Raw genomic sequence first — 21,948 nt, forward strand, 5'->3', positions numbered from 1 at the left:
TATTGATGCTAAAAAAAAATGGTCACGTATTGGATTTCTTATCTTGTCATGATATGATTCATAAATCATCTGCTTGTGTCTAGTCAACCCTGTCATCGATGCTGGAGGATAAACGCGAGTTATCGACCGTCCCAGGAGGAAACGGATGAAGGATGGAAGCTTCAAGGGACATTGTTGACATTTTTCACCGCCTGTTATACATTGCCGCCAAATGTCAATTTGAGAGCATGATGCGCCAATTATGCTCTACTTAACAGTCTGGAATATTTTATTGTGAGACACAAGTTGCTACCAAAATTGCCATAACTCACTGTAGCAATTTGTATAGGACTTGCATGCCACAATTATTTGGAAGCGGTGCTTAGGAAAGAATAGCATCGGAATGTATGGCATTCTACCATCATTTAGATTCAGGCCCATTGTCTAACGCATAAACTGCGCAGTTAGGAGATAAAAAAAATGACATGGAGAGACCAAGAAGGCAAGAATGCATGTTGTCACAAAGTGCTCGATTTCCTCTCCCATATTTTCCACCTAACGGAATTCACAACATTAGTAATCTGACCAACGATAGTATCTTGTTATATATATGCACAGGAACACACCACATAGCAAAACAAACAATTGACAGATGACTATATATGATAGTGTACATTAGCACGGGCAGCGAGGCCTAAGGAGACGGACACAACATATTTACAAGTTTAGTACAACACAGCCACTCACTAAAACACATGTAGGTGAGACAAGGTCTGCTATGAGGTGTATCCAAATGGAATTCTACAGGCAAGGAAATACTACCAGGACGGCTGGTGTTTCAACTCACCGTTTGGCGTGTCCTGTTCCTTTTACCAACGAGATCCAGAATCAACACAACCTACAGACAGCGATTAATTTCTTGCACGATTAGAATCAAATTCATCTAATTGAGCTCTCCCCCCCACCCCACCCCCCACCCCCCCACCCCCCAAAAAAACATCATATTGACACGGCAAGGTCCCTTAGCTGAACCCATCCAAATGCGCATCTATCTCGGATTTTCTGGATCTCTAGCAGTGCCAAGTTAATTGTTTGGCCTACTGCTACAAACTCTCTCTCGAAGGGGAGCCTTGCCTTCTGGTCCAGCTACATCCAAAGCAGTTAAGATCAAGTCAGCTATGGCATACGTTGGATTAGAAAGTAAAAAAAGAAAAGTACATGGTTAGGTTGATGAAAACCTTTTCAAGACACCAGGTTGCATCAAGTACATAGCAAAAGTATGAAAGTTGCCTGTATAGATCTGCCTCCGTGTACTGTTAAACACAAAGGTTTAGTATTAGACACCAGTTGCCACTTGCCCAAATAGGCACATTGTAAGCTCAGGCAGAGTGTCAACAAACCTGTCTTACTAGGCGACCGTTGCAGCGTGGGTAGTTAGGGCAGATGGTTCCTCTCTCGGAATCCCCCATAACTCTAAGGTTTACGCTGTGAGTCGAGTATTTGCAACCCTCATCGTCACACTGGCAGAAAAGAACAGCTAAAAGGTCAAGGGTAATCATAAACAGGCATTGTATAATATATTAAGGCTCAAACTGAAACACTTACCATCTGCAAACCTTTATAATATAGACTAATGAAATTATCAGCCTGTCTTTTCATCTACATGGACAACATAAAAGTTAAGTTTTAATCAACTTAAATTCTGGATCATGTTATATTAAATTAATATTCACCTGGTTGGCAAGCATTGGAGGAGAAATTTTGGACTCGTCAGCATTATCTGGGCATCTTGGGCACCGCATATGGCGCCAGAAATTAGCAGTAGCATCCTTTCCTTCATTTGGATCTGATACACTTGTAGCACTAGTAATCAGACTAGATACAGGAGGGCAGTCGAAGGTACCAGAACAGCTTGGGCATGATAAACGCAGTGGCTCACAACCACGATATCTGTCATTAAAACACAAGAATATTTGAATAACTGAAATACTGCAACATTAACGAAATTGATATGTTAGAGGTTCACCTCTCATCTTCATCATCGATTACAGATAACAGCATCGTAGATGTATCTTGATTGCTAGACTCAGTCACTCTTGATTGGAACTGATCCGGGTAATAAGAATCAGCAAACTCTATATTGAAAGAAATGATGCCAATCATTTAAGATATCGAAGACTCAACAGAAAATACGCACCTTAGCCGAATCAAGTCCCAGACATTCAGCCAGACGAGCTGGACTAGTACCCTGAATGGAAGCACACAGACGAGAAACAACAGGATGAATCTGCAAAGGCAATTTAGAATCAGCAACACTGTATATACTATAGCATATGGAAAGACAACTGTATTTTTCCAAGAAGGGAAAATGTATTGCAATGGTGAAGAACCTGTTGTGACAAATAATAGTCAATGTCAATCATCCACTTGTCAGGGTCTCTTTTTAACTCCTCGGGATGTCTAGCTCTCTGAGCTATTCCCACAGAATGTGTATTATCTGAGTCCTATACAGAATGGCAAGTACAGTTTAGGATCAGATAAATCAAGCTTCAAACAAAGCTAAACTGGGATGTTTTTCAGGCAAAAAATTATATATTTTCCTTTTTCCTGAAATTACACTGCAGGTAAACAAAAAGTTCTGACTACTCCCTCCGTTTATCCATATTCTTCTATCTTGTGAAGAAATGTTTCAAAATGTTAGTTCAGCAATAAAATCAAGATTGTGAGTGGTTGTAAAATTTGAATATCATTAGAGATATGTGTTGGTCTCTTTTTATAACTTTGATGAGATTTAGTGCTTTCTGGTCTGTATACATGATGAGCTTAGCCTTGGAGGCTTGGACAGATTGTGAAACAAGAGTACCAATCAGTGTCATATGACAGGTTGACAACAACAACAACAACAAAGCCTTTAAGTCCCAAACAAGTTGGGGCCCAAACAAGTTGGGGTCATATGACAGGTTGACAATCCAAAATTTTGCAATGTGGATAAGCAATCGATGATTTAGTGAGCATGCAAAACATAAAAGACATCATTTAGTAATACCTGCTGAGAGCAAATTATATAAGGGACTGTGTCACCAGCTGAGCAACCAGAGTAACCATTTTGCTTGAGTCTCAAAGCAACCTGAGGAACCAAGTTTACACATTTATTAGCTCATCACTTTTCTGGCTTGAAATCAGGACAAAACAAAACATGGATATGCAACTCTTACCTGAACATGAGGCTGATTTTTAGCATCTGGATAATCTTCTGGCGCTTTTGTTAAGCTCTTTGTGATAACATATTTTTCGAGTTCTATTTGACCACTTCTCATTTGCACTTGCACCTGAACATAGCCTCATTCAGTACATTAAAATATACAACAATAGAAATATATAACAAATAATATGTTTTAGGCCAAAGTTTCGTTGCAGAGCAACAGTATCTTGCTAACCAATGTTTCTTGAGTATTGATATTAATGTTAAGAAAAAGGTGGCAGGCTCCTAACCTGGACAAGAGAACTATGTATTGACTCAACAACATCATCACATGTCCTGTAGAGGCAGTTTTCACAAAGGTCAGACAAGAAAAATGTCAAAAGCAAAATTACGATAGAAACTTAAATGCTTACCCTCCAGACAAAATTTGATTGAGACAAAAATCTCCGATGTCTTTTGACAGCAAACTCCAATCGCGCCTGACCATATCGAGCCCCTTGCGTTCAATGTTCTGCGTCAAACATCAAACATGTTAAAGCAACTCTACTACTTTCACAAGATGACGCATAGATTCATAATAAGCACAAACCTCTCGTAAGCTACCATCCAGTGCCACTTTAATAGCAGCATATTTCTTCTTTTTAAGAAGTAACATTCTCTTGTATATGCCATCAAGATCAATCTCCAGACAACGGTACTTCTTGTTCACCTGCATTGAAGCATTCTGGTAAGATCATCTTTCTTCAGTTTGCACATCTTATAAATGAAGAAGTGTATTTTTGGTCATTGAACGCTTTGCTCTATATTAGACAAAGAGATCAACCAAAAGGATCCAATGGACTCCAAGTACATGAAAGATCTCAAAGGTGACGCCAACCTCCCAGATGCCATGCTCCACCACATATAGATTGTATTTAGGCATTGCATGACTACTGCTTTACTTTTCAATCGGTTGACTAGGAAATAGGTTTCAAGTAAGACGGACCCTCAAACACCATGCAATCAACATAAAATAAATCGCAAAACAATATTTAAATAAATAATAGTCATGACTAAGACCAATAAAAACACTAGCAATAGGAACAAGATCCAAATAAAGCTAAATACAGAACCAATAGATAGATTGTATTTTTAGGAAAATTTAGGTACCAGTTTCATATTTTTTTTGTTTAAAGTGAATTAGTTATGATTTTTAGATCTAACCATATTTCATAAGAATACATATACAGTCAAAACCACCTTTGAAACCAGTCAAGGGCCAAGGTGCAGTTTTGATAGTTAGATGGCCAAAATCAAGAGATAGTTTGACGGCCAAAAATAAACTTCTTCAGATGGAAAGTGGAGCGGACAGTCTGAAGAGGATGGCTTTGTATTTCCATGGGCAGGTGAAGGAGCCTGAAAGGGGTGGGCAGCAGCTGATGATTCCGGGAGATGGCAGTAAGATGTAATTTAAGCAAGATCCAGCCTGTGTGCTGTGGTATAGGCCAAGGGCCATGTATCAGAGCCTTAAGGTTTTGTGGCTTGCCTCTTCTGGGGAAACTTCTAGCTTTTTTTGTGGGGTAAGGATAGCTTGTATTGTCTGATCCCTAGGTGATCAGAAATATGAGTGTTTGGCAGGTGGCTGTTTCCTTTAGATACAAACTTGAACTATGACTGTAATTTTGTTGCCTTGGTAATGAAATTCAGGTTTACCGTTGTGGAGAAAAAAACTCTTCCTATATTAAACGCTACTCTTTCTGAAGCATTAAAATGAACATCTGCACCTTGCACATTAAGATGTCACATCCTGAGTCTTACCTCCTGAATAACCTTTCCTGCAATTGCTTTTGCCCTGGAGATGTCATCAAGTCCAGTATGTATCATGATGGAATCTGTATCACCATAGATAACCTGTCCAGTACAAGGAAAATAAATATCAATACAAGCAGTTAATTAACAAAAAAAATAAGCTGTTGAATCTTCAATGGACTGGATTTTTAGGAGGCATCTTCACCTCCAGTTTAATCTCCAGTACAATGAAGTTGAGATGTATTAAATTCTACTCTCTAGCATCTACCAAGTTGTTATGTCCCTTTGAAGCAATTTCAATTATTCTGAATGCTTTATTACTACAGAGAAATCCATAGACATAGGAATTCTACATACCTCCAAATTTAAATTATTCTGAACCAGATCTACAGTGTTTTGCAATATCTCTCTACCCTGAAAGAGGCATCATATTAACCACAACAACATATTACAGGTTTGCTAATAAATTCTGTGAGTAAAACTTGTTCTCACTTGGAGTGTAATAAGCTCAGCAAGTGGCTTTGCATAAAACCTGGAATTGGAAAAGCCCAAGCAACCATACATGCTGGAGCACAAGCATTAAAGACTGAGTCAGAAACTCATTAATCATACTAGTGGAATGCAAGCAGACATACTTATGTTTGTTATAGAAATTCTTACCTATTTGCAGTGAGTTTCAATGCTTGTTGTTGAATATCAAACTGCTGCCTTTTAAGACCAGAAGCAGTCTTCAACCATGATTTAACCATCCTTCTCCTCTCCACCAAACTCCTCAGCAACTGATTTGTAAGCCATGATTGCAAACACATGAGAAAAATACATGTCCATACAAAATCTTGATCACCGAAACTATTGACAGCTCTAAATCTCAATGGCACATCCATAGGCAATTACCTCAGGTAAAACACCAGTAGCTTTTGATGCTGGCAAATTAGGTACACTGCCATCAGAAGAACGCTCAACGGTGGTAAAGCAGATGTTGTATTCCTGTGGAGAAATAATAATAAAGGCACTATTGAATATAGATCGATACGTCTATTATTTGTTTATCTTAAACTTTCAAGAGAGCAAGCAATAGAAGCTGTGAGTACTGATCATTTACCTGAATTATTGACGGATAAAGGCTGTTGAAGTCGAGAAGTAAAACATACTTGTCATATAGACCCTTCTTAGGCTCCAAAACTAATCCACCAGCATATGAAGGTCCTTTTCTGGCTTTACCTTGATCACCATTGTGCACTTCATCATCAACGGAAGGATCAGCAGCACCATCATCAGCATTTGCACCCTCAGTATCAGCATTCATTTTTCTTTTTGTGGAGTTCAGCTCTTTGTTGCGTGCAAATTTATCCGGTACAATAAATTTTCTTGCATGAAATGAATGCAGTAGTAGATATTCTACCCTCTGAGCCCTAGCACCCTACAGGAATTTCATTTGAGACATGACGTCAAGAATGCACGGCTTCATAGTTAGCTACACAAAATGCATGATAATAATGAATATTACCTGAAGTGTTTTCCCCCACAGGTTACCACTAATATTTGTCAATTGCCGTGTCAGTGGGAGAACACTCAAGTGAAACATGAGCTCCAAAGAAAGCCATGCATCTGTCTCACCATATTCAACCTAGTTGAGTGTCACAATTTTGCAATTAGTTTCATAACTTTTGAGAAAAATAGAAGACATTCTGTTAAGAGAAAAGCAGCACAGTGTTTGTTTGAAGAAATTACCAGTTTGAGCAGTTCACTCGAAGACTGGAACATCAGAGGTATATCATGTGGAGAAACCTCTCTCCTGACCTTTTTTAATTGTGTTTCTGCAAGCTGTGTCAAGGAATAACTCACCTGCATGGAACAGAATTAACTGCTGAATTTGGTAACTGAAACTATATTTAAAAATTGTATGGTTAGTTGCCTTCCATTATCAAAAAAACAAACGCACTGCAGGTTACCTCCTTCAGAAGGTCACGAGAGCATAAATAGGTGTCACAGAGAAGACGGCCAGCAATACAGGACATAATTCCTGGACTTGCTCCAGAACCATAGAGTGTGCTTCCTTTGGTAAGCCTGGGCATTGATGATCGCCTGAGACGACCAATCTTGGACCACATGCTGCTTGGCACTTTGCATGTCTAGCAGAATCATTAAATAAGAAAATGATAGTCGGAAATATATAATGCAAGTTCCCTTGAAACTACCTGGAATAAACCCTAAATAATTTATAAACAAAACTCATACAAATTTATGAACTCAAGAAGAGTAGTGTACAACAGGTTGAATATAGGAAGCAACAGAGCACATAATGATTAAAAAGACCTGAGTACGGTGTAGAAGCACATCCAAATCGAATCCTGAAATATTGTGTCCCACAAGTACGTCGCAGTCAAGTTTGCTAAGCTCAATCATCAAGCGATTTAATAATGCGCGTTCACTGGAAAAGGGAGTAAACCAATTAATCAATGCATTCAACAATGGAACTCATCAAATAAGTGGGTACTACTCTGATAAAAAATAGTTGACATTTGACTTTGCGCAGTCTTGAATGCATATCTTTGACCATTAATTTTATCTAGAATATATTCTTAAAATCCTTCAAATTTAAGAGATTTTGTAAAAACTTTGAAAACAAATCTTCACATACAACTTGTTTTCAAACTAAATAATATAATAGTTATAGTTATTGTTGTTTTAGTTTCTAAGATTTGACCAAATCTGGTCCTAAACGACAACTTTTTTGTGGCCAGAGTAATAATACATATACAAGAAAAGGCAGAACCCACCTGCTTTCTAGTGCCAGCACGTTGCTACCAGCCTGCTCGTTCCTATCAGAAGCTCCCTTAGCAAGGCCTATAGGAAATATGCTACCTTCAAGTTTGCGCATAACAGTAAAATGGCTGAGCATTCCCCGTTTCTGCCAATCTTCTGGACGCATTGGACTATCAATCTGAAAATTGGCCCAAAAAGGAAAGGTTTAGTTTGAAGAACATGAGGGTTTCCTTGTTGTGTGAACCTTTGAGAAATGTAAAGTGTTGAAATGGAACATGGAAGTGTGCCAGTTTGTCTCAAAACAATTGTTTCAAATAGATATGAACCATTTCTGCCACCTCATTGCCAACGTACCTAAACTAGTAAACCAAATGCTAGAAAATATATTTCAACAACAAATAAACAACATACCTTCACCCGATGACAGCATATGAGAGATGCTGACACAATCTCATGCACATTGTGTTTCTCATTTATGATAGTTTTGAGATTAACTGCTGCAACTACAACAGTAGGAACTTCTAGATTTGTACTTGTCAAAACAGATATATCCTTTGGGCAATCAACTGTAACTTCAAATTTACACCAGCTGACCTATCGTAGAGTCAAAAGGCACCGCCATCAATATAGCATGGCAAAAGAATCTGGAAGGAGCTATTCAAATACTAACTAGCTTGATATGAAACACCACCAATAGTAACAGGACAGGATGAAGTCAAGGATATACCCGCTGAGTGGATGGCCGTGTCACAAATTTGGAAACCGACAGCCATGAAGGCCCCTTGACCTTCCTCTTGATAAGAAATAATTCAAGAGCACTGGAAAGGTAAAAAGATCAGCATCCATCAGGAAGAAAATGGGCATAAAAAACATCTAAACTATATTGTATAGCATATGCCATATAATGCAAGGTGTATGGCATTGTACCTATTGCTTGTCCCAAGCAGTGCATGAAAATGTTCACCCCTGAGGTCCGCTGGTAGAGCAGGATCCTAAGAAAATATGTATCACATAAGTAATACAATTGCAAATTGGAAAGATTGAGTGAGAGATAGATGCAGTTTTCAGTTTACACTGAAAGAAACCACTCAGAAAGAACATAGTTTAGTCCTGAACCCATGAGCTTCGTTACTACATGGGGCATTTCCTTAGGAATTAAATCACGAATATTCCAAGATCAATCCTACCCTTCAGCAGCTCGCAACCCAACTTGTAAGACTTGAGTATACCATTTAACCAAAATTAGCACAGAAACCATTTTCATTTAAAATGATTATGGTATTCAAACCAAGAGATCATGACATGAAAAATGAATATTCAAAAGCCAAGGGGCCTGATTAGTAGGTTGCTTTTTCTCTGCTACAAGCCTACAAACATCCAGAATGTATTCACAGTTCAAGTTAGTTGATGAGTATAGCCGACAAATATTGAATCAGCATACAACTCTAGAATTCCCAGACTAGCAGCCACACTTAAGAAATGACTAATAATATCTTGTAAGACTGTAGGTTTTTTATTTTTAATTTCCTAGGTTCCTTCTGTAAGCATACAAGATTAAATATAAAAATGACTTGGATCGAATTCAATACAGAATATAGATTTTTATACTTCAGAAACTTCTAGGATAGAAATATCCGGTGTTTTTTATGCTATATAACATATTAAATCATTTGTGCCATTAGTTCACAATTCAACATAGTATCATTTCCCAAATAAGGGACTGATAAACCAGCTATGCTAGATACTAGCCACACTTTTCTCAAATGTTGTCATTGCATTTCACTCCATGGCAGCCAAATATGCAACCACAATAACATTTAGACAAACAAAAGTACCTTGACCCCTTGAAGGTAATTATAAACTACGAAAGTAAAATAGCAGTCAAAGATGTATTGACAAGACACATACCTTGTAAGGATAATTAATTTTCAGGACATATTGCTCTCCATTTGGTAGATCAGTCCTCTCAAATGCATAGTTCCTCTAAGGCATGACAAATATAACCATTTAGCCTAGTAGAGGGGAATGGGGGAGCATGTTTGTATCTGTGTGCATGTGCAATTACTAACCTTGACTGGAGTCATTACGAAATTTGACACATTGAGGTCTGACAATTTGTCAGCTATTTCACTCTTTAATCCTGACGCCAACTCCTGGTAATATAGAATGTGTTATGCATAATTCACAGTAGTGCTATGTGTTAAGAATAAAAACAAAATCATTCTCACATGTAGAGTTGCTCGAAGTGATGGCAAAAGATCAGCACTTGTGGGGTTTTTTTCTATCCCTGATATGGAGTCCCTTGGAAACACTGAATGGTTTGGAATAGCATATATGCATCTTTGAATATTTTTTACAATGACGCAGCAACTATGGAACCGCTTGCCAACTTCAACCTAGAACAGGAAAGCAGCTCGTCAGAAAAAAGAATATACTAGTATCTAGTGATGAAAGCATATGCCTCAGAGACACAATTTACGAAGATCCATCGCCAATGAATTAGGCATCACCCTCCCACCTAGGAGTTACACACCAATCCACTGACTGTCTAGTACTTAATGAAACATCTTTCAAAGACTGCACAGGAAGTTTTTATTTCCATTTTGAATCCTTGGGAAAAAGGACACAAAATTTCTGAGACATGTATGGTGTACGAATTATCCTACAAAAGCAGCACTATGAATTGGCCTCGGGCTTTACAGTGTCCAATAATCAATTAAAGAAAAGTTGCTTGTCAGACATCAGAAAGTAAAACTGTATTCTTAGGATAATTTACCAGAATTGTACTTGAAACTTCAGTGTAATGCTATTTACCTTCCCAAACAAATACACTGTGCCTGAATTAGCACCAAATGGTTCCTCATATGCATCCAGTATGTAGAATGGCAGCGTTCCATCTTTCAGCTCAAACTCTGAACTTTCATCCACATTGGTGTTACCATCAACAGCCACCCCTTCTTCACCTACTGCATTCTGCCCGTTCCCACATATCTTCATCCATCCTGCTGTTGCACTCGTCTCATCATTATTTCTGCTCTCCTCTGCCTTAATCTTTGCATTGAGGCGGTGTGTCTTTTCTACCTTTACTTCCCCATCAGCCTCCTGCTCTGGTTCCTCCAAACTCTTATTATCAACCACCAATTCAGCACTAGAACCAGGAATTTCTTCCAGATTATCAACCACCAATTCAGCACTAGAACCAGGAATTTCCTCCAAATTGGTTTCCATCTCAGTATCGTTCTTCAATTCCACCGCCATATCATTTCCATTGTCCGATCTGACCATTTCAGTATCGACAATTACCTTTTGAGGCTTGACGTAGGAAACTGTTGGAGGAGGAGGCTGCGGCGCACAAACCCTACCAACCCGCCGCCGCCTCTCCTCACGGTCGTTCTCGTCGGGAGCGAACTCGGCGATGATGTCGTCCACGATGCTGTCGGCGGCCAGTGCCAAGCCCTTGGCACGGTCGCTGCTGGTCCTCTTAAACAACGAGGATGTGAACATAGAGGAGATCTGCTGGCCCGTCTTTGCAGCAGCGGCGGAGAGAGACGCCGCCGCCTTGGCGGACTGCTGCGGCTGGCGCTTCGCCTGCGGAGGGCGCGTCTGCTTCCGCTTGCGGGGGGCGCCGTCCTCGCCGTCAGATCCCTCATCGGAGGAGGAAGGGAGGGCGCGGTGGCTCCAGTCCTCCTCGCGGCCGTCCTCGACGTAACCGAGCCCGTCGTCGTCGATGATGAACTCGCCGGCTTCCTTCTTGCGGCGAGCGACGAGCACGTTGTACTCCTCCTCCGGGACGGTGTCGTAGATCGGGGCGTCAACCTTCACCTGGATGACGTCGGAGGCGCGGATTTCACCTTTGCGGACGGAGCGGAGTTGCTGGAGCACGGCGGCGCGCCCCGACGCCTCGGCGCCCCGGGTGCGCGTGCGCGTGCGGCGGCCGGAGCCGGCGGCGTCGGCGGGTGAGTCTTCCATGCGACTCTCTCTCTTTCTCTCTCCTCTCTCTCCGTGACACAGGCGTGCGTACAAATTAGGTGTTGGGGTGCGGAGATCTATATTGCAAATGCCAGCGGGGAGCTTTGGCGGGAAAGTGTTCGAGCATTTGGCGCGCAGAATTAGAGGTGCGCGTCAAGCTCTAGGGTTTTTCCATGGATCGGTGGAAGATGTCGATCCGAAGTGGAGTACAAGCATTTTGCGTGGGCTTTCATATGGATGCGACGGAATGGGCTGTTTCCCCCTTCCCATTGGCCCACTATCAGGCCCGCCTTTCCGCCGCCTTCCACCATCTTTTGAGGGGTCATAGGCCCATCCGCTTCTTCTTTTGTGCGAGTACAGGGTAGCATTCGCATCTTGGATCAGCACGATGAATAATGTCCCTTCTGTATGTAGTATATACGATTACGACGATGTGCCAGCTTGCATTGCAATTTGCAGCTATGACGGTCAAACCAATGTGCACAGGGACGATTATACGAGTTAGTATAAAAGTTGGCATTGCAGGTACAAAGAACAATCACAAATTGAGGTTGTAGAGAAGCTTGTCCACATGGCGCAGGATGCATCGCGTCCTCGCTCTCGCTCTCGCTCTCGCTCGTCACTACCCTTACTGCTACTTCTCATCAATGCGTGCGGTCCGGTGGCCACGCAGGCCGCGCGGACGGGGTACATTATCCACATGGACAAGTCCACCATGCCGCGGCACCATTCCGACCACCGCGACTGGTACGCCGCCACCGTCGCGTCTGCGACGGACGCGTCAGCGGACGTCCGAACCAAGCCGCAGCTCCTATACACTTACGACGAGGCGCTTCGCGGCTTCGCGGCGACGCTCTCCGCCTCCGAGCTCCGCACCCTCCGCAGCACGCCGGGCTTCGTCTCAGCCTACCCGGACCACCGAGCGACGACGCTTCACGACACCACGCACTCCATGGAGTTCCTTAATCTCAACTCCACCAGCGGGCTGTGGCCGGCATCCAAGTTCGGCGAGGGCGTCATCATCGGCATGATCGACAGCGGGGTGTGGCCCGAGAGCGCGAGCTTCAACGACGCCGGCATGCCCCCGGTCCCGTCCCGGTGGCGCGGCACGTGCGAGCCGGGCGTCGACTTCACGCCCTCCATGTGCAACCGGAAGCTCATCGGAGCGCGCCATTTCAACAAGGGCCTGGTCGCCGCGAACCCGGGCGTAATAATCTCCATGAACTCGACGCGCGACACGGACGGACACGGCACGCACACGTCGTCGACCGCAGGGGGTAGCCCCGTGCGGTGCGCGTCCTACTTCGGGTACGGGAGCGGCACGGCGCGCGGCGTTGCCCCGCGCGCCCACGTCGCCATGTACAAGGTCCTCTGGCCCGAGGCCGATGGGCGGTACGCGTCCGACGTGCTGGCGGGCATGGACGCGGCCATCGCGGACGGCGTCGACGTCATATCCATCTCGAGCGGCTTCGACGACGTGCCGCTGTACGAGGACCCCGTAGCGATCGCCGCGTTCGCGGCCATCGAGCGCGGTATCCTTGTCTCGGCCTCGGCTGGAAACGAAGGCCCACAGCTCGGCAGACTGCATAACGGCATCCCGTGGCTCCTTACCGTCGCCGCCGGCACGGTGGACAGGCAGATGTTTGCCGGCACGTTGTACTACGAACGACATGCGAGGGACCATCCGCGGCATCACTACGTACCCAGTGAACGCGTGGGTCGTGGACACGAGGCTGGTCTACAACGACATCGTATCGGCGTGCGACTCAAAAGCAGCGTTGGCCAATTCAACGACCACTATTGTCGTGTGCCACACGGGGAATCTGACTGAACAGCTGAACGTCGGCGCCGAGGCAGGAGTCTCCGGGGCCGTCTTCATCTCATCCGACGGAGCATATTTCGAAGATTCCATGCCCCTCCCCGCCGTTATTATCAGCCCGGAAGATGCACCGAGGCTGCTGAGCTACATCAACTCCAGCACGGTGCCAACGGGCGCCATGAAGTTCCAGCAGACGATCCTCGGCACACGGCCGGCGCCGATGGTCACCTTCTACTCTTCGCGGGGGCCGTCGCCGAGCTACGCCGGCGTGCTCAAGCCTGACATCCTAGCGCCAGGGGACAAAATCCTTGCGTCGGTGGCGCCCGCAATTCCAACCGCGATGATAGGCCAAACATGGCTGTCCAGCGACTTCCTGGTTGCGTCCGGGACGTCGATGGCTTGCCCGCACGGCAGCGGCGTTGCGGCCCTGCTGCATGCGGCGCACCCGAACTGGAGCCCGGCCATGATCAAGTCGGCGATGATGACCACGGCGACCACCGCCGACAACACGAACAATCCGATCACGGCCGACGTGATCGATAACATCACCGTCGCGAGCCCGCTGGCCATGGGTTCAGGCCAAGTCGACCCCAACGCTGCGATGGACCCTGGACTGGTGTAGGACGCCGGGCCGGGCGACTTCGTCGCGCTCCTCTGCGCCGCCAACTACACGAAGGCCCAGATCATGGCGATCACGAGGTCGTCGTCGGCGTACAACTGCTCCTCCGCGTCCAGCGACGTGAACTACCCGTCCTTCGTGGCGATCTTCGATTTCAACGCCACTTCCGGCAGCGTGCAGTTCAAGAGGACGGTAACCAACGTCGGCGCGGGCGCCGCAGTGTACCACGCGTCTTGGGTATCGCCGAGCAACGTCAACGTGTCCGTGTCGCCGGGGACGTTGGAGTTCAGTGCGGTGGGGCAGACGGCGACGTTCGAGGTGGGAATCAAACTCACTGCGCCTACCGGCGGCGAGCCTACTTTCGGGGACATAGTTTGGGCCGACGCTAGCGGCAAGTACAGGGTGAGGACTCCCTACGTCGTGCTTTCTGGTCTCCCGTATCCGTCGTAGTCGTTTTTTCGCCTTCATATAAGAACCGTGCATGTGTGTGTGTTCGTAACAAAAGAACTGGAAGTCTCGGTGTCCCTCTGCACCTGTTGCTGGCGTTTTTCATGCTCCTCAGCAGTTGAACTCTTTAACACGAGAGGCTCCAATAAATGAGACAAACACATAAGAGACTGAATATGTTTGCTGATGCTGTCCTCTGGGAATCAATGGCCATCGCTCTACACGGACAGGATGCCATCAAAGCACTCGAGGAAGGAGGCAGGTATGCAGGTGCAGGATATCTCATTAGCTTTCTTTGCAGCCTGAAACGACGTCCCAGTTCACTTGTTTCGGCAGATCCGCAGATAATATATCCCCACGAATCCTGCAGCGTTCCAAACAGATTATGAACACATGCATGTGTCAACTTGAAATTCCAAACTGCCAGACCGAGGATTGGGCCAAAATTCTTACTCCTACGTCCTACCTCCTCGTCTACGCTAGTTATCTTCGCTACGACTAAATGGAATATTACTCCAAGAGCTTCTGCAAAATCCACCGATTGGTACGAGCTATACCTAATCTGACCTCTCAAGTAATCTATACAAGTTTCAACTGTACAAAACTGTACACCACAAGTTTACAAAAAGATGCTCTCAAATCTGTGCGGATCATGAACTGCTGATGCCGTTCTTTGAGGTGACATAACCGCTCCCCCGTTGCAAATTCTGGGGTTCTGATTGCCCCGAAGCTTTTGCCGGGAGTGTCTTGGGGCTGCTTTCAGCGCCCTCGTATGGCAACACGACCACAGGGGCAGCATGTATTGATTCCCACCGTTCCTTCAAGAAGTTCATGAAGGCTCTCACCATTTCCCTCCGGAATTCTAGCTCCCTTGAGAAGAGATCAAATGTAAAGAATGCAAGAACATATTTGAAAGGAAACACAAGAAGGACAGCTGAGGATGCTAGAAGAACAAGCGCAACCTGTGTTGTCACCTGTCACATGACCAACAAATACTTAGGGAGATATATCGAGGATAAGGGTACAGCACCAACACAATCATTTTATCTTACCTCAGGTTGGCCAGCTAGTAAGATCGTGCGGATTTTCAGCAGGGAGACATTCAGGTTCTGGAGATAATTTTCCACTGAGGCCATTGCCTCTTTAAGGGCTAGGATCTTCTGAATTGTGTTTGAAGGAGGTTGATCCCTAATTGTCACTTTGCCAAAAGATCTACCTAACCGGCCTTGTTCTTTCAGCCCTTTCACAGCAAGCATGGAAAGGGCCATCATCATCAAGGTGAAAGGAAATACATAAGAAAGCATGTTCCTGTAAGTTAAAACATATAGATGTAAAAAGAACGACCCCATTCTAGTACAATTTTAAAATGACAGCATTAGGGGGGGGGGGGGGGGGGGGGGGGGGGGGGGGGGCAGACATAGAATATGCGAATATATGATTCACTCAACTTTTTTAACCAACGAAAACTCATCTCCACATATCTACCATAAGAACATTAAGAAAGACAAAAAAAAAGGATTTCAATGCATTCTAGGACAATATTAGAATGACTAGCAAAGCTAGTGCATGCTTGTCCTAAATTAATATTTGAAAGAGCCACAATGTGTTGGAATATAAGTGAATTGCCCACCTCTCCCCATCAGCTTAAGCTTTTGGGTTGAACTGGTCGGTGCATGCAACTTAATATGGTATCAGAGTCAGAGGTCTCGAGTTCGAATCCTGGTTAGCGCAATTAAATGAAATAATTGCTGCTCGCTCCTATTCCACGTCTGAGGCCTGAGGGAGCCTCCACGTGAGGGGGAGTGTTGGAATATAAGTGAATTGCCCACCTCTCCCCATCAGCTTAAGTTTTTGGGTTGAACTGGTCGGTGCATGCAACTTAATACAATGGATCAATATTCAACTTATCAGAGTGACCAAGGAAAAAATAACTCATAGTAAAGTAACTCACCTGAAAATAACAGTATGAACCAATAATAGAAAACAAAAGGTTGATCGTGGGTTCTCCCAGCGTTGCAATTTCTTAAAATTTTCAGCCACTATTGCAAAAGGAAGCATAAGCTCCTGATTTGAGGGGAAAAAAGGACAAATGTTAAAAAAATGTTAAGCATAAGTTCCTGATACAGCAACACGACAAAGATGTTAGATATGTTAAGGGAACTTTTTAAAAATATATATTTGGTTCATATACTCCATGCATCTAGGTGAAAGCCAAATACCTTGAAGAGGTCAATGTTGCTTGGAATACCTTCGATTGTAGCAGCAACTATTGTTGCTTGTGTCCTTTCAACTACTTTGCTCCTCTCTTTACAATCAACCATTGCCTTTTCTACAAGATTTTTATCAGCTACAACTAAAGATTTACTCAATATTACACCATGCTTGACAGAAGAATTTCTCCAAAAATTGGCTGAGTGGCTAGATGCCCAGCTGGGGGATGTCATCCACTTGCGTAAGTACACACTGCCATCTATGTCGTAAACATGTGCATGGCCGCTAGATGGGTCCTCTGAAGATCTATGCCATTGAGTTGAACTCTGGTTTGCAGATCTGGCTTTTGTAGTCAAAGGCCCACCCCAAAAATTCACTGCTAGGGTCTGAAGAACAACATCACCAAATGGTGCATTGGACAGGTAAGAGAACTGCACTAGCTTAGCTGGATCTTCATATAACCTCCGTATGAACTGCAGAGACTGAAGCCTTGCAATACTGTTTGCAGCACTGCTAACAGCTCTTTTCTTCCCTTTGTAGGCACCATACACATTGTGAATTGCTGGGTCATCACCACCCGGACCATATTCACAAATGAATCTATAAACTGAAATAATTTCACTGATGAAGGCGAGCCACACATCTCGTCTCATCTCCCCGCTGAAATCAACAAACTCCAATGTCCATTCATCTGACCTGCTAGTAGTAAACTAGTTACCTTCAGAGTTGAGATCATACTAAACACATGATATCATTACAACACTCTGCAAAAGTTGCAGTAAATGATTAAGGCGATTGCCACTTTTGAATTCATGGGATTGCTCAAATGAATACATGGGGCGTACCCAGTGCAGAGAGCTCCCGCTCTGTGCGGGGTCCGGGGAAGGGTGTCAGTGGCAAGCCTTACCCTCGCCTGTGCAATGCGAGGAGACCGCGACTCGAACCCGGGACCTTCCGGTCACAGGCGGTAAGACTCTACCGCTTGCACCAGGCCCGCCCTTCTGCTCAAATGAATACATGATAAAGATAAATATATTTTTCCTGTACAGACACTGTTTATGACTTACAAGTACCAAAAACTAGGCCAGTCGAACAATTAATATGATGCAAATGTAATGTAGCAGCGATCACTAGGCACGGGCTGGAGCCCTAGAATTAGACCATCAAACTACATGTGCATGGAAAATTGGCATTCCAGTAGTAGTGAATGATCAATGGGTTACTTACACTGAACCAGAAGAAACTGAGACAGCAGAGTCAAACAGTTTGGATCCAAATGGTCCAACTTTCGTCTTTTCAACCCTTGAATTCTGATTTGTAAGGTCAAGCCTCATTGGTTTCTTGGTACCTGACAGTCCAATGGCCTGCCAGTATCAATAGAAATATAAAGAAGTTGAGGTTCAGTCCTCGCATGCTCACAAATTCTCAAAATTGCATCTTGCCAAGCAGGGAACAGGTAGAAAACTATGTGATCAAAGAAATGCTAGTACGGAGCATCAGTCCAAACATGTAGACATTTCAGGCCCAAAGACCTACCTCAAAATACAGCGCCTTGTCTGTCAAGGTAAGGCTTCCTGGCCATGCAGTATTTTCCTCCCATTTTAGAACAGGTCTTTTTTTACTAGAGCCTATGCATAAGACTTTCTCATCATACAAAAAATTATCTCCCATTTGATGTGTCTGCCTGCCATGATGAACCCTATTCGAATGCACTCGGTTATTAATGAAACGAACTCCAATATTCACTTATTCAGCACAAAAGTTCAACGTGAATATAGATAAGAGACTAACTCATATTGCAATCATGTCAGGTTGCAGAGCTGTATAAAAACTTGTACCATAATCTTATCTTGTGAAACATTAAAGAAGCATAATATGCTGATGTGATGACATCATGACAAAATTAGTCATAAGCATCAACATATACTAATCTCTGCATAACAAGATTTCCTCTTGCCTAAGTTACAGGAGAAGTTAATGATGGATGTGAAGAAATAAATTGCATGATTATGAGCCTACCTAAAATGAAATAAATCTCCTATCATGATATATAAAAGCTCGAACTTTTCATATTAATATGTTGAGGCAACCTTACTTCAAAAGTTCAGCGAGATATGTTGTCCACAGATCAAACAAAAGTCCCTTTTCTGCACCAACAAGAGCCCTAAAGAGATAATGAGCTGTTGAAACATCAGCAACACCTGCAACAGCAGGAGCAATTCGGACAAAGGCATCTTCTCCAACAAGTCTTCCCTAACATTTTAGAATATCTAACTCAGAATCCATTTTTTGCAACTCCAGTAAAGAGAGAACATAGAGGAACAAGTCATCACCAATACAGAATAGTTGTCTAGCGAAGAAAGTGGACCGTCATCTTCATTATATGGATCTTCCCAAGCAAGCATAGTCACAAAGATAAGCTTTTGAAAGGCAAGCTCCTGTAGACAATTCAAAACAGCAAGAAGCATGGTCACTGTACAGTTAACGTAGAAGCACATATACAAAAGTTAAGTGTAACTAGACTAGTAGAATTCAAACTCAGCAGAGAAAACATGGAGCATGATTATAATCTGTCACAGCCAAGCCTAAAGTGACTTTATTCGCAAACTCATCAGTGGAAACATGGAGCATGATTACGGAATCATCAACCAATTTTACCTTCAAGTTCGGATGGAAGTCAGAATTATCTCTTGCCAAGTACCGGAAGCAGCTATACTCAACCAGGCTTCGAGCGCCATTGTGCAGATGCTTCGGAGCAAGTGTTTCAAATATCCTCTGCACCTGTCTCCCTGTCAACCCATTCAACCTACCAGAAAATTATATGCATGGATGGATCAAACCAAGGGAAAGACACTTTAGCTGTGGACTATTCAAAAGACCTAACTTGCACATATGATCTCTTAAACATGCTGAGTTGCTTGGCTCATGTTAGTTTTGAACTCTAGCCTACACCAACCTGCTTGTGACTAAAAGGCTCTGATGTGTTGTTGTTGTTATTGTTTGCTCTCTTAAACATGCCGAGTTAATAAATTACTCAATACCCAAATGGCGCTGTAAATGCAAAATAAAATGTGATAAAATTATAGGAGCACCAACTGGAAACAACGTGGCCCAGTTTCATCTATATAAAGTATCTCTAGAACGAAGAGTGCTAACAAGCAGAGCTACCTAATACTGCTAATTCTTGATCACTAGACACCAAGACGCTCACAGTCTACCACTTGATTTAACACCAGAGTAGCCCGCTGCTATGGCTCATACCACATTGACTTCAAGGACCCAGCAATTTGAAACTTACAGAAAACCACACTAAATAGATAATTAACCTCAGTCTGATTGGGCTAGCTCTAGTCATTTCCCAATGAACCTCGCTAATTCGGTAGTAGAATCAGCACAGGAGACACACCAATGCATACATTCGCAAGCACATACTGGTTGACCATACCTGGCGAACTGCTCGATGGAGACGACGGCGTCCAGCGAGAGCCAACCCTGGGGCACCTGCGTCTCCACGGTGACCTCCGGCACCGCAACGAGCGCTTGCTCCTCCACGACCACCTCCTTCCGCTGCTTCTTCTTCCCACCGTCGCGCTCCTCCTTGTGCCTCCCCCTCTCCCGCGCCGCGTGCGCCGCGTCGGCGACCGCGCCCCGCGCCAGGGACATCCACGACCGCACCCGCTCCCGCACCGCATCTGCGAGGGACAGGAACCACGCGGTGGCCGCGGGGATCAGCGAGGGAAACCAGAAACATCCGGCCCGGCACCTCAGGGTGGGGTTTGGGCTGGGGCTGGGCTCGAGGACTAGCTAACGGGGAGGGTGTTCACCTGTGTCGACGTCGGGGATCTTCCACTGGGAGTTGAAGGCGATGACGGGGCAGGCGCGACGCCAGCGGCCGGTGACGCGCCGGCGGGGGATGGGCAGGAACCGGGGCGGCTGAAGCTGCAGCATGGCGCCCGATCGAGTGCGGTTAGTGGTGGGGAGCAGCGTGTCGTGAACCTTCCCTCGATTTCATTGGGCAGTCCGTGGTTGTTTGTTTATGTCTCGCTTCGGTTTCGCTACAGTTCGGGAAGAGGGGAGAGAGCCAGAGAGACGATTGAGAAGAGAGAAGGACGAACCATGTGGCTACTAATGGAGGAGGGAATTCCTCCCGTTAAAAAAAAGACCGTAATGTGAGTCATCGAAAAAGTTTAGCGGACCTTAGTGTCACTGTTTTAGCTTTTTTTTACCCTCTACGTCACTGCCGTCAGATTGAGCTTTAACAGTGTCGACCTGCAAGTGTGAAAAGTCGAAAATATCCTTAAGGTTAAATATGTCATTAATTTTTTTAAGCATCTTAACAATTTCAAATGAAAAAACTCAAAACTAGAAAGTTGTAGATCTCGTCGAGATCTATAATTTTCATATAAAAATTATCTTTATTTAATTCCGCAAAAAAGATATGATTTGATATGATTAATATATCTTAGAAAAATCATATCTTTTTTTGCGGTATTAAAAGAAGATAATTTTTATATGAAAATTATAGATCTCGACGAGATCTACAACTTTTTAGTTTTGAGTTTTTTTATTTAAGGTCGTTAAGATGCTCAAAAAATTAATGATATATTTAGACTTAAGAGTATTTTCGACTTTTCACACCTACAGTTTGACACCATTAGAGCCCAATCTGACGACCGTGGTATAGAGGGAAAAAAAAGTTAAAGCAGTGGCACTGAAGTCCGCTGAACTTTTCTTGGCTCACGAGTAATTCCCCCCTACTGATTTGGGTTTTAACGAGCGCGTGGGCCCCATCCACGAGATGAGAAATGGGCCGTTTTTCTGTAGCGACGTCGAGTCCTGGCGTGCGTTATCCAGGCCCGTTTGGTAGGGATGGCAAGCAGCTTCTGAAGCTGTTTTTCAACTTCTCTTATGAAATGCATATTTTTGAAAGCGAGTTAAGATCTCGTCTGTATAGTTGTACCGATCAAAAAAAAATCTCGTCTGTATGATGTTATTTTTACAGAAAATCCCTCCGTGTACATCGTTTTTTTTTAACTGTGTACATCGAAATTATGAAAAGGGAGACGAACGTCATCGCCTTGCGAGACGACTGTTCGAGCGCATGCTCCCCACGTGGAATTGCCGGCGGAAGCGTGTTGCACGGGTTCG

At 44.1% G+C, this 21,948-nt stretch overlaps 2 protein-coding genes and 1 pseudogene across 5 annotated transcripts; 1 reads left to right on the forward strand and 2 right to left on the reverse strand.

Moving 5' to 3' along the window:
- Positions 1-973: 973 nt before the first annotated feature.
- On the reverse strand, positions 974-11,766 carry LOC136453671 (DNA polymerase alpha catalytic subunit-like). Its single transcript, XM_066454231.1, has 31 exons — positions 10,550-11,766; positions 9,964-10,131; positions 9,805-9,888; positions 9,644-9,718; positions 8,663-8,727; positions 8,463-8,553; positions 8,147-8,329; positions 7,750-7,913; positions 7,286-7,400; positions 6,922-7,101; positions 6,701-6,814; positions 6,477-6,596; positions 6,072-6,389; positions 5,864-5,956; positions 5,630-5,748; positions 5,462-5,534; positions 5,327-5,383; positions 4,979-5,071; positions 3,771-3,890; positions 3,595-3,692; positions 3,472-3,517; positions 3,195-3,308; positions 3,026-3,106; positions 2,370-2,483; positions 2,177-2,266; positions 2,006-2,085; positions 1,713-1,929; positions 1,585-1,638; positions 1,380-1,499; positions 1,218-1,292; positions 974-1,125 (listed from the first exon to the last, which is right to left on the reverse strand). Exons 1-31 carry the CDS (start codon positions 11,702-11,704, stop codon positions 979-981), a joined length of 4,623 nt encoding a protein of 1,540 aa, XP_066310328.1. The 5' UTR covers positions 11,705-11,766; the 3' UTR covers positions 974-978.
- A 509-nt stretch (positions 11,767-12,275) lies between these two features.
- Positions 12,276-14,715, forward strand: LOC136455381 (subtilisin-like protease SBT3; annotated as a pseudogene).
- Positions 14,716-14,970: 255 nt separating this feature from the next.
- On the reverse strand, positions 14,971-20,916 carry LOC136450837 (uncharacterized). Of its 4 annotated transcripts, none has more exons than XM_066451471.1 (11): positions 20,625-20,916; positions 20,246-20,492; positions 19,459-19,606; positions 19,134-19,238; positions 18,896-19,053; positions 18,337-18,499; positions 18,028-18,164; positions 16,809-17,499; positions 16,541-16,653; positions 15,642-15,897; positions 14,971-15,459 (listed from the first exon to the last, which is right to left on the reverse strand). In XM_066451471.1, exons 1-11 carry the CDS (start codon positions 20,746-20,748, stop codon positions 15,349-15,351), a joined length of 2,253 nt encoding a protein of 750 aa, XP_066307568.1. In that variant the 5' UTR covers positions 20,749-20,916; the 3' UTR covers positions 14,971-15,348. The 4 variants fall into 4 exon arrangements, with proteins under 4 accessions (XP_066307568.1, XP_066307566.1, XP_066307567.1 ...); XM_066451469.1 differs by having other exon boundaries at positions 14,996-15,563; positions 20,625-20,914; XM_066451470.1 differs by having other exon boundaries at positions 15,002-15,563; positions 16,809-17,496; positions 20,625-20,914.
- Between the last annotated feature and the right edge of the window lie 1,032 nt (positions 20,917-21,948).

Source organism: Miscanthus floridulus, chromosome 5 (genome assembly GCF_019320115.1).
Source record: "Miscanthus floridulus cultivar M001 chromosome 5, ASM1932011v1, whole genome shotgun sequence".
NCBI classification, from domain to species: domain Eukaryota; kingdom Viridiplantae; phylum Streptophyta; class Magnoliopsida; order Poales; family Poaceae; genus Miscanthus; species Miscanthus floridulus.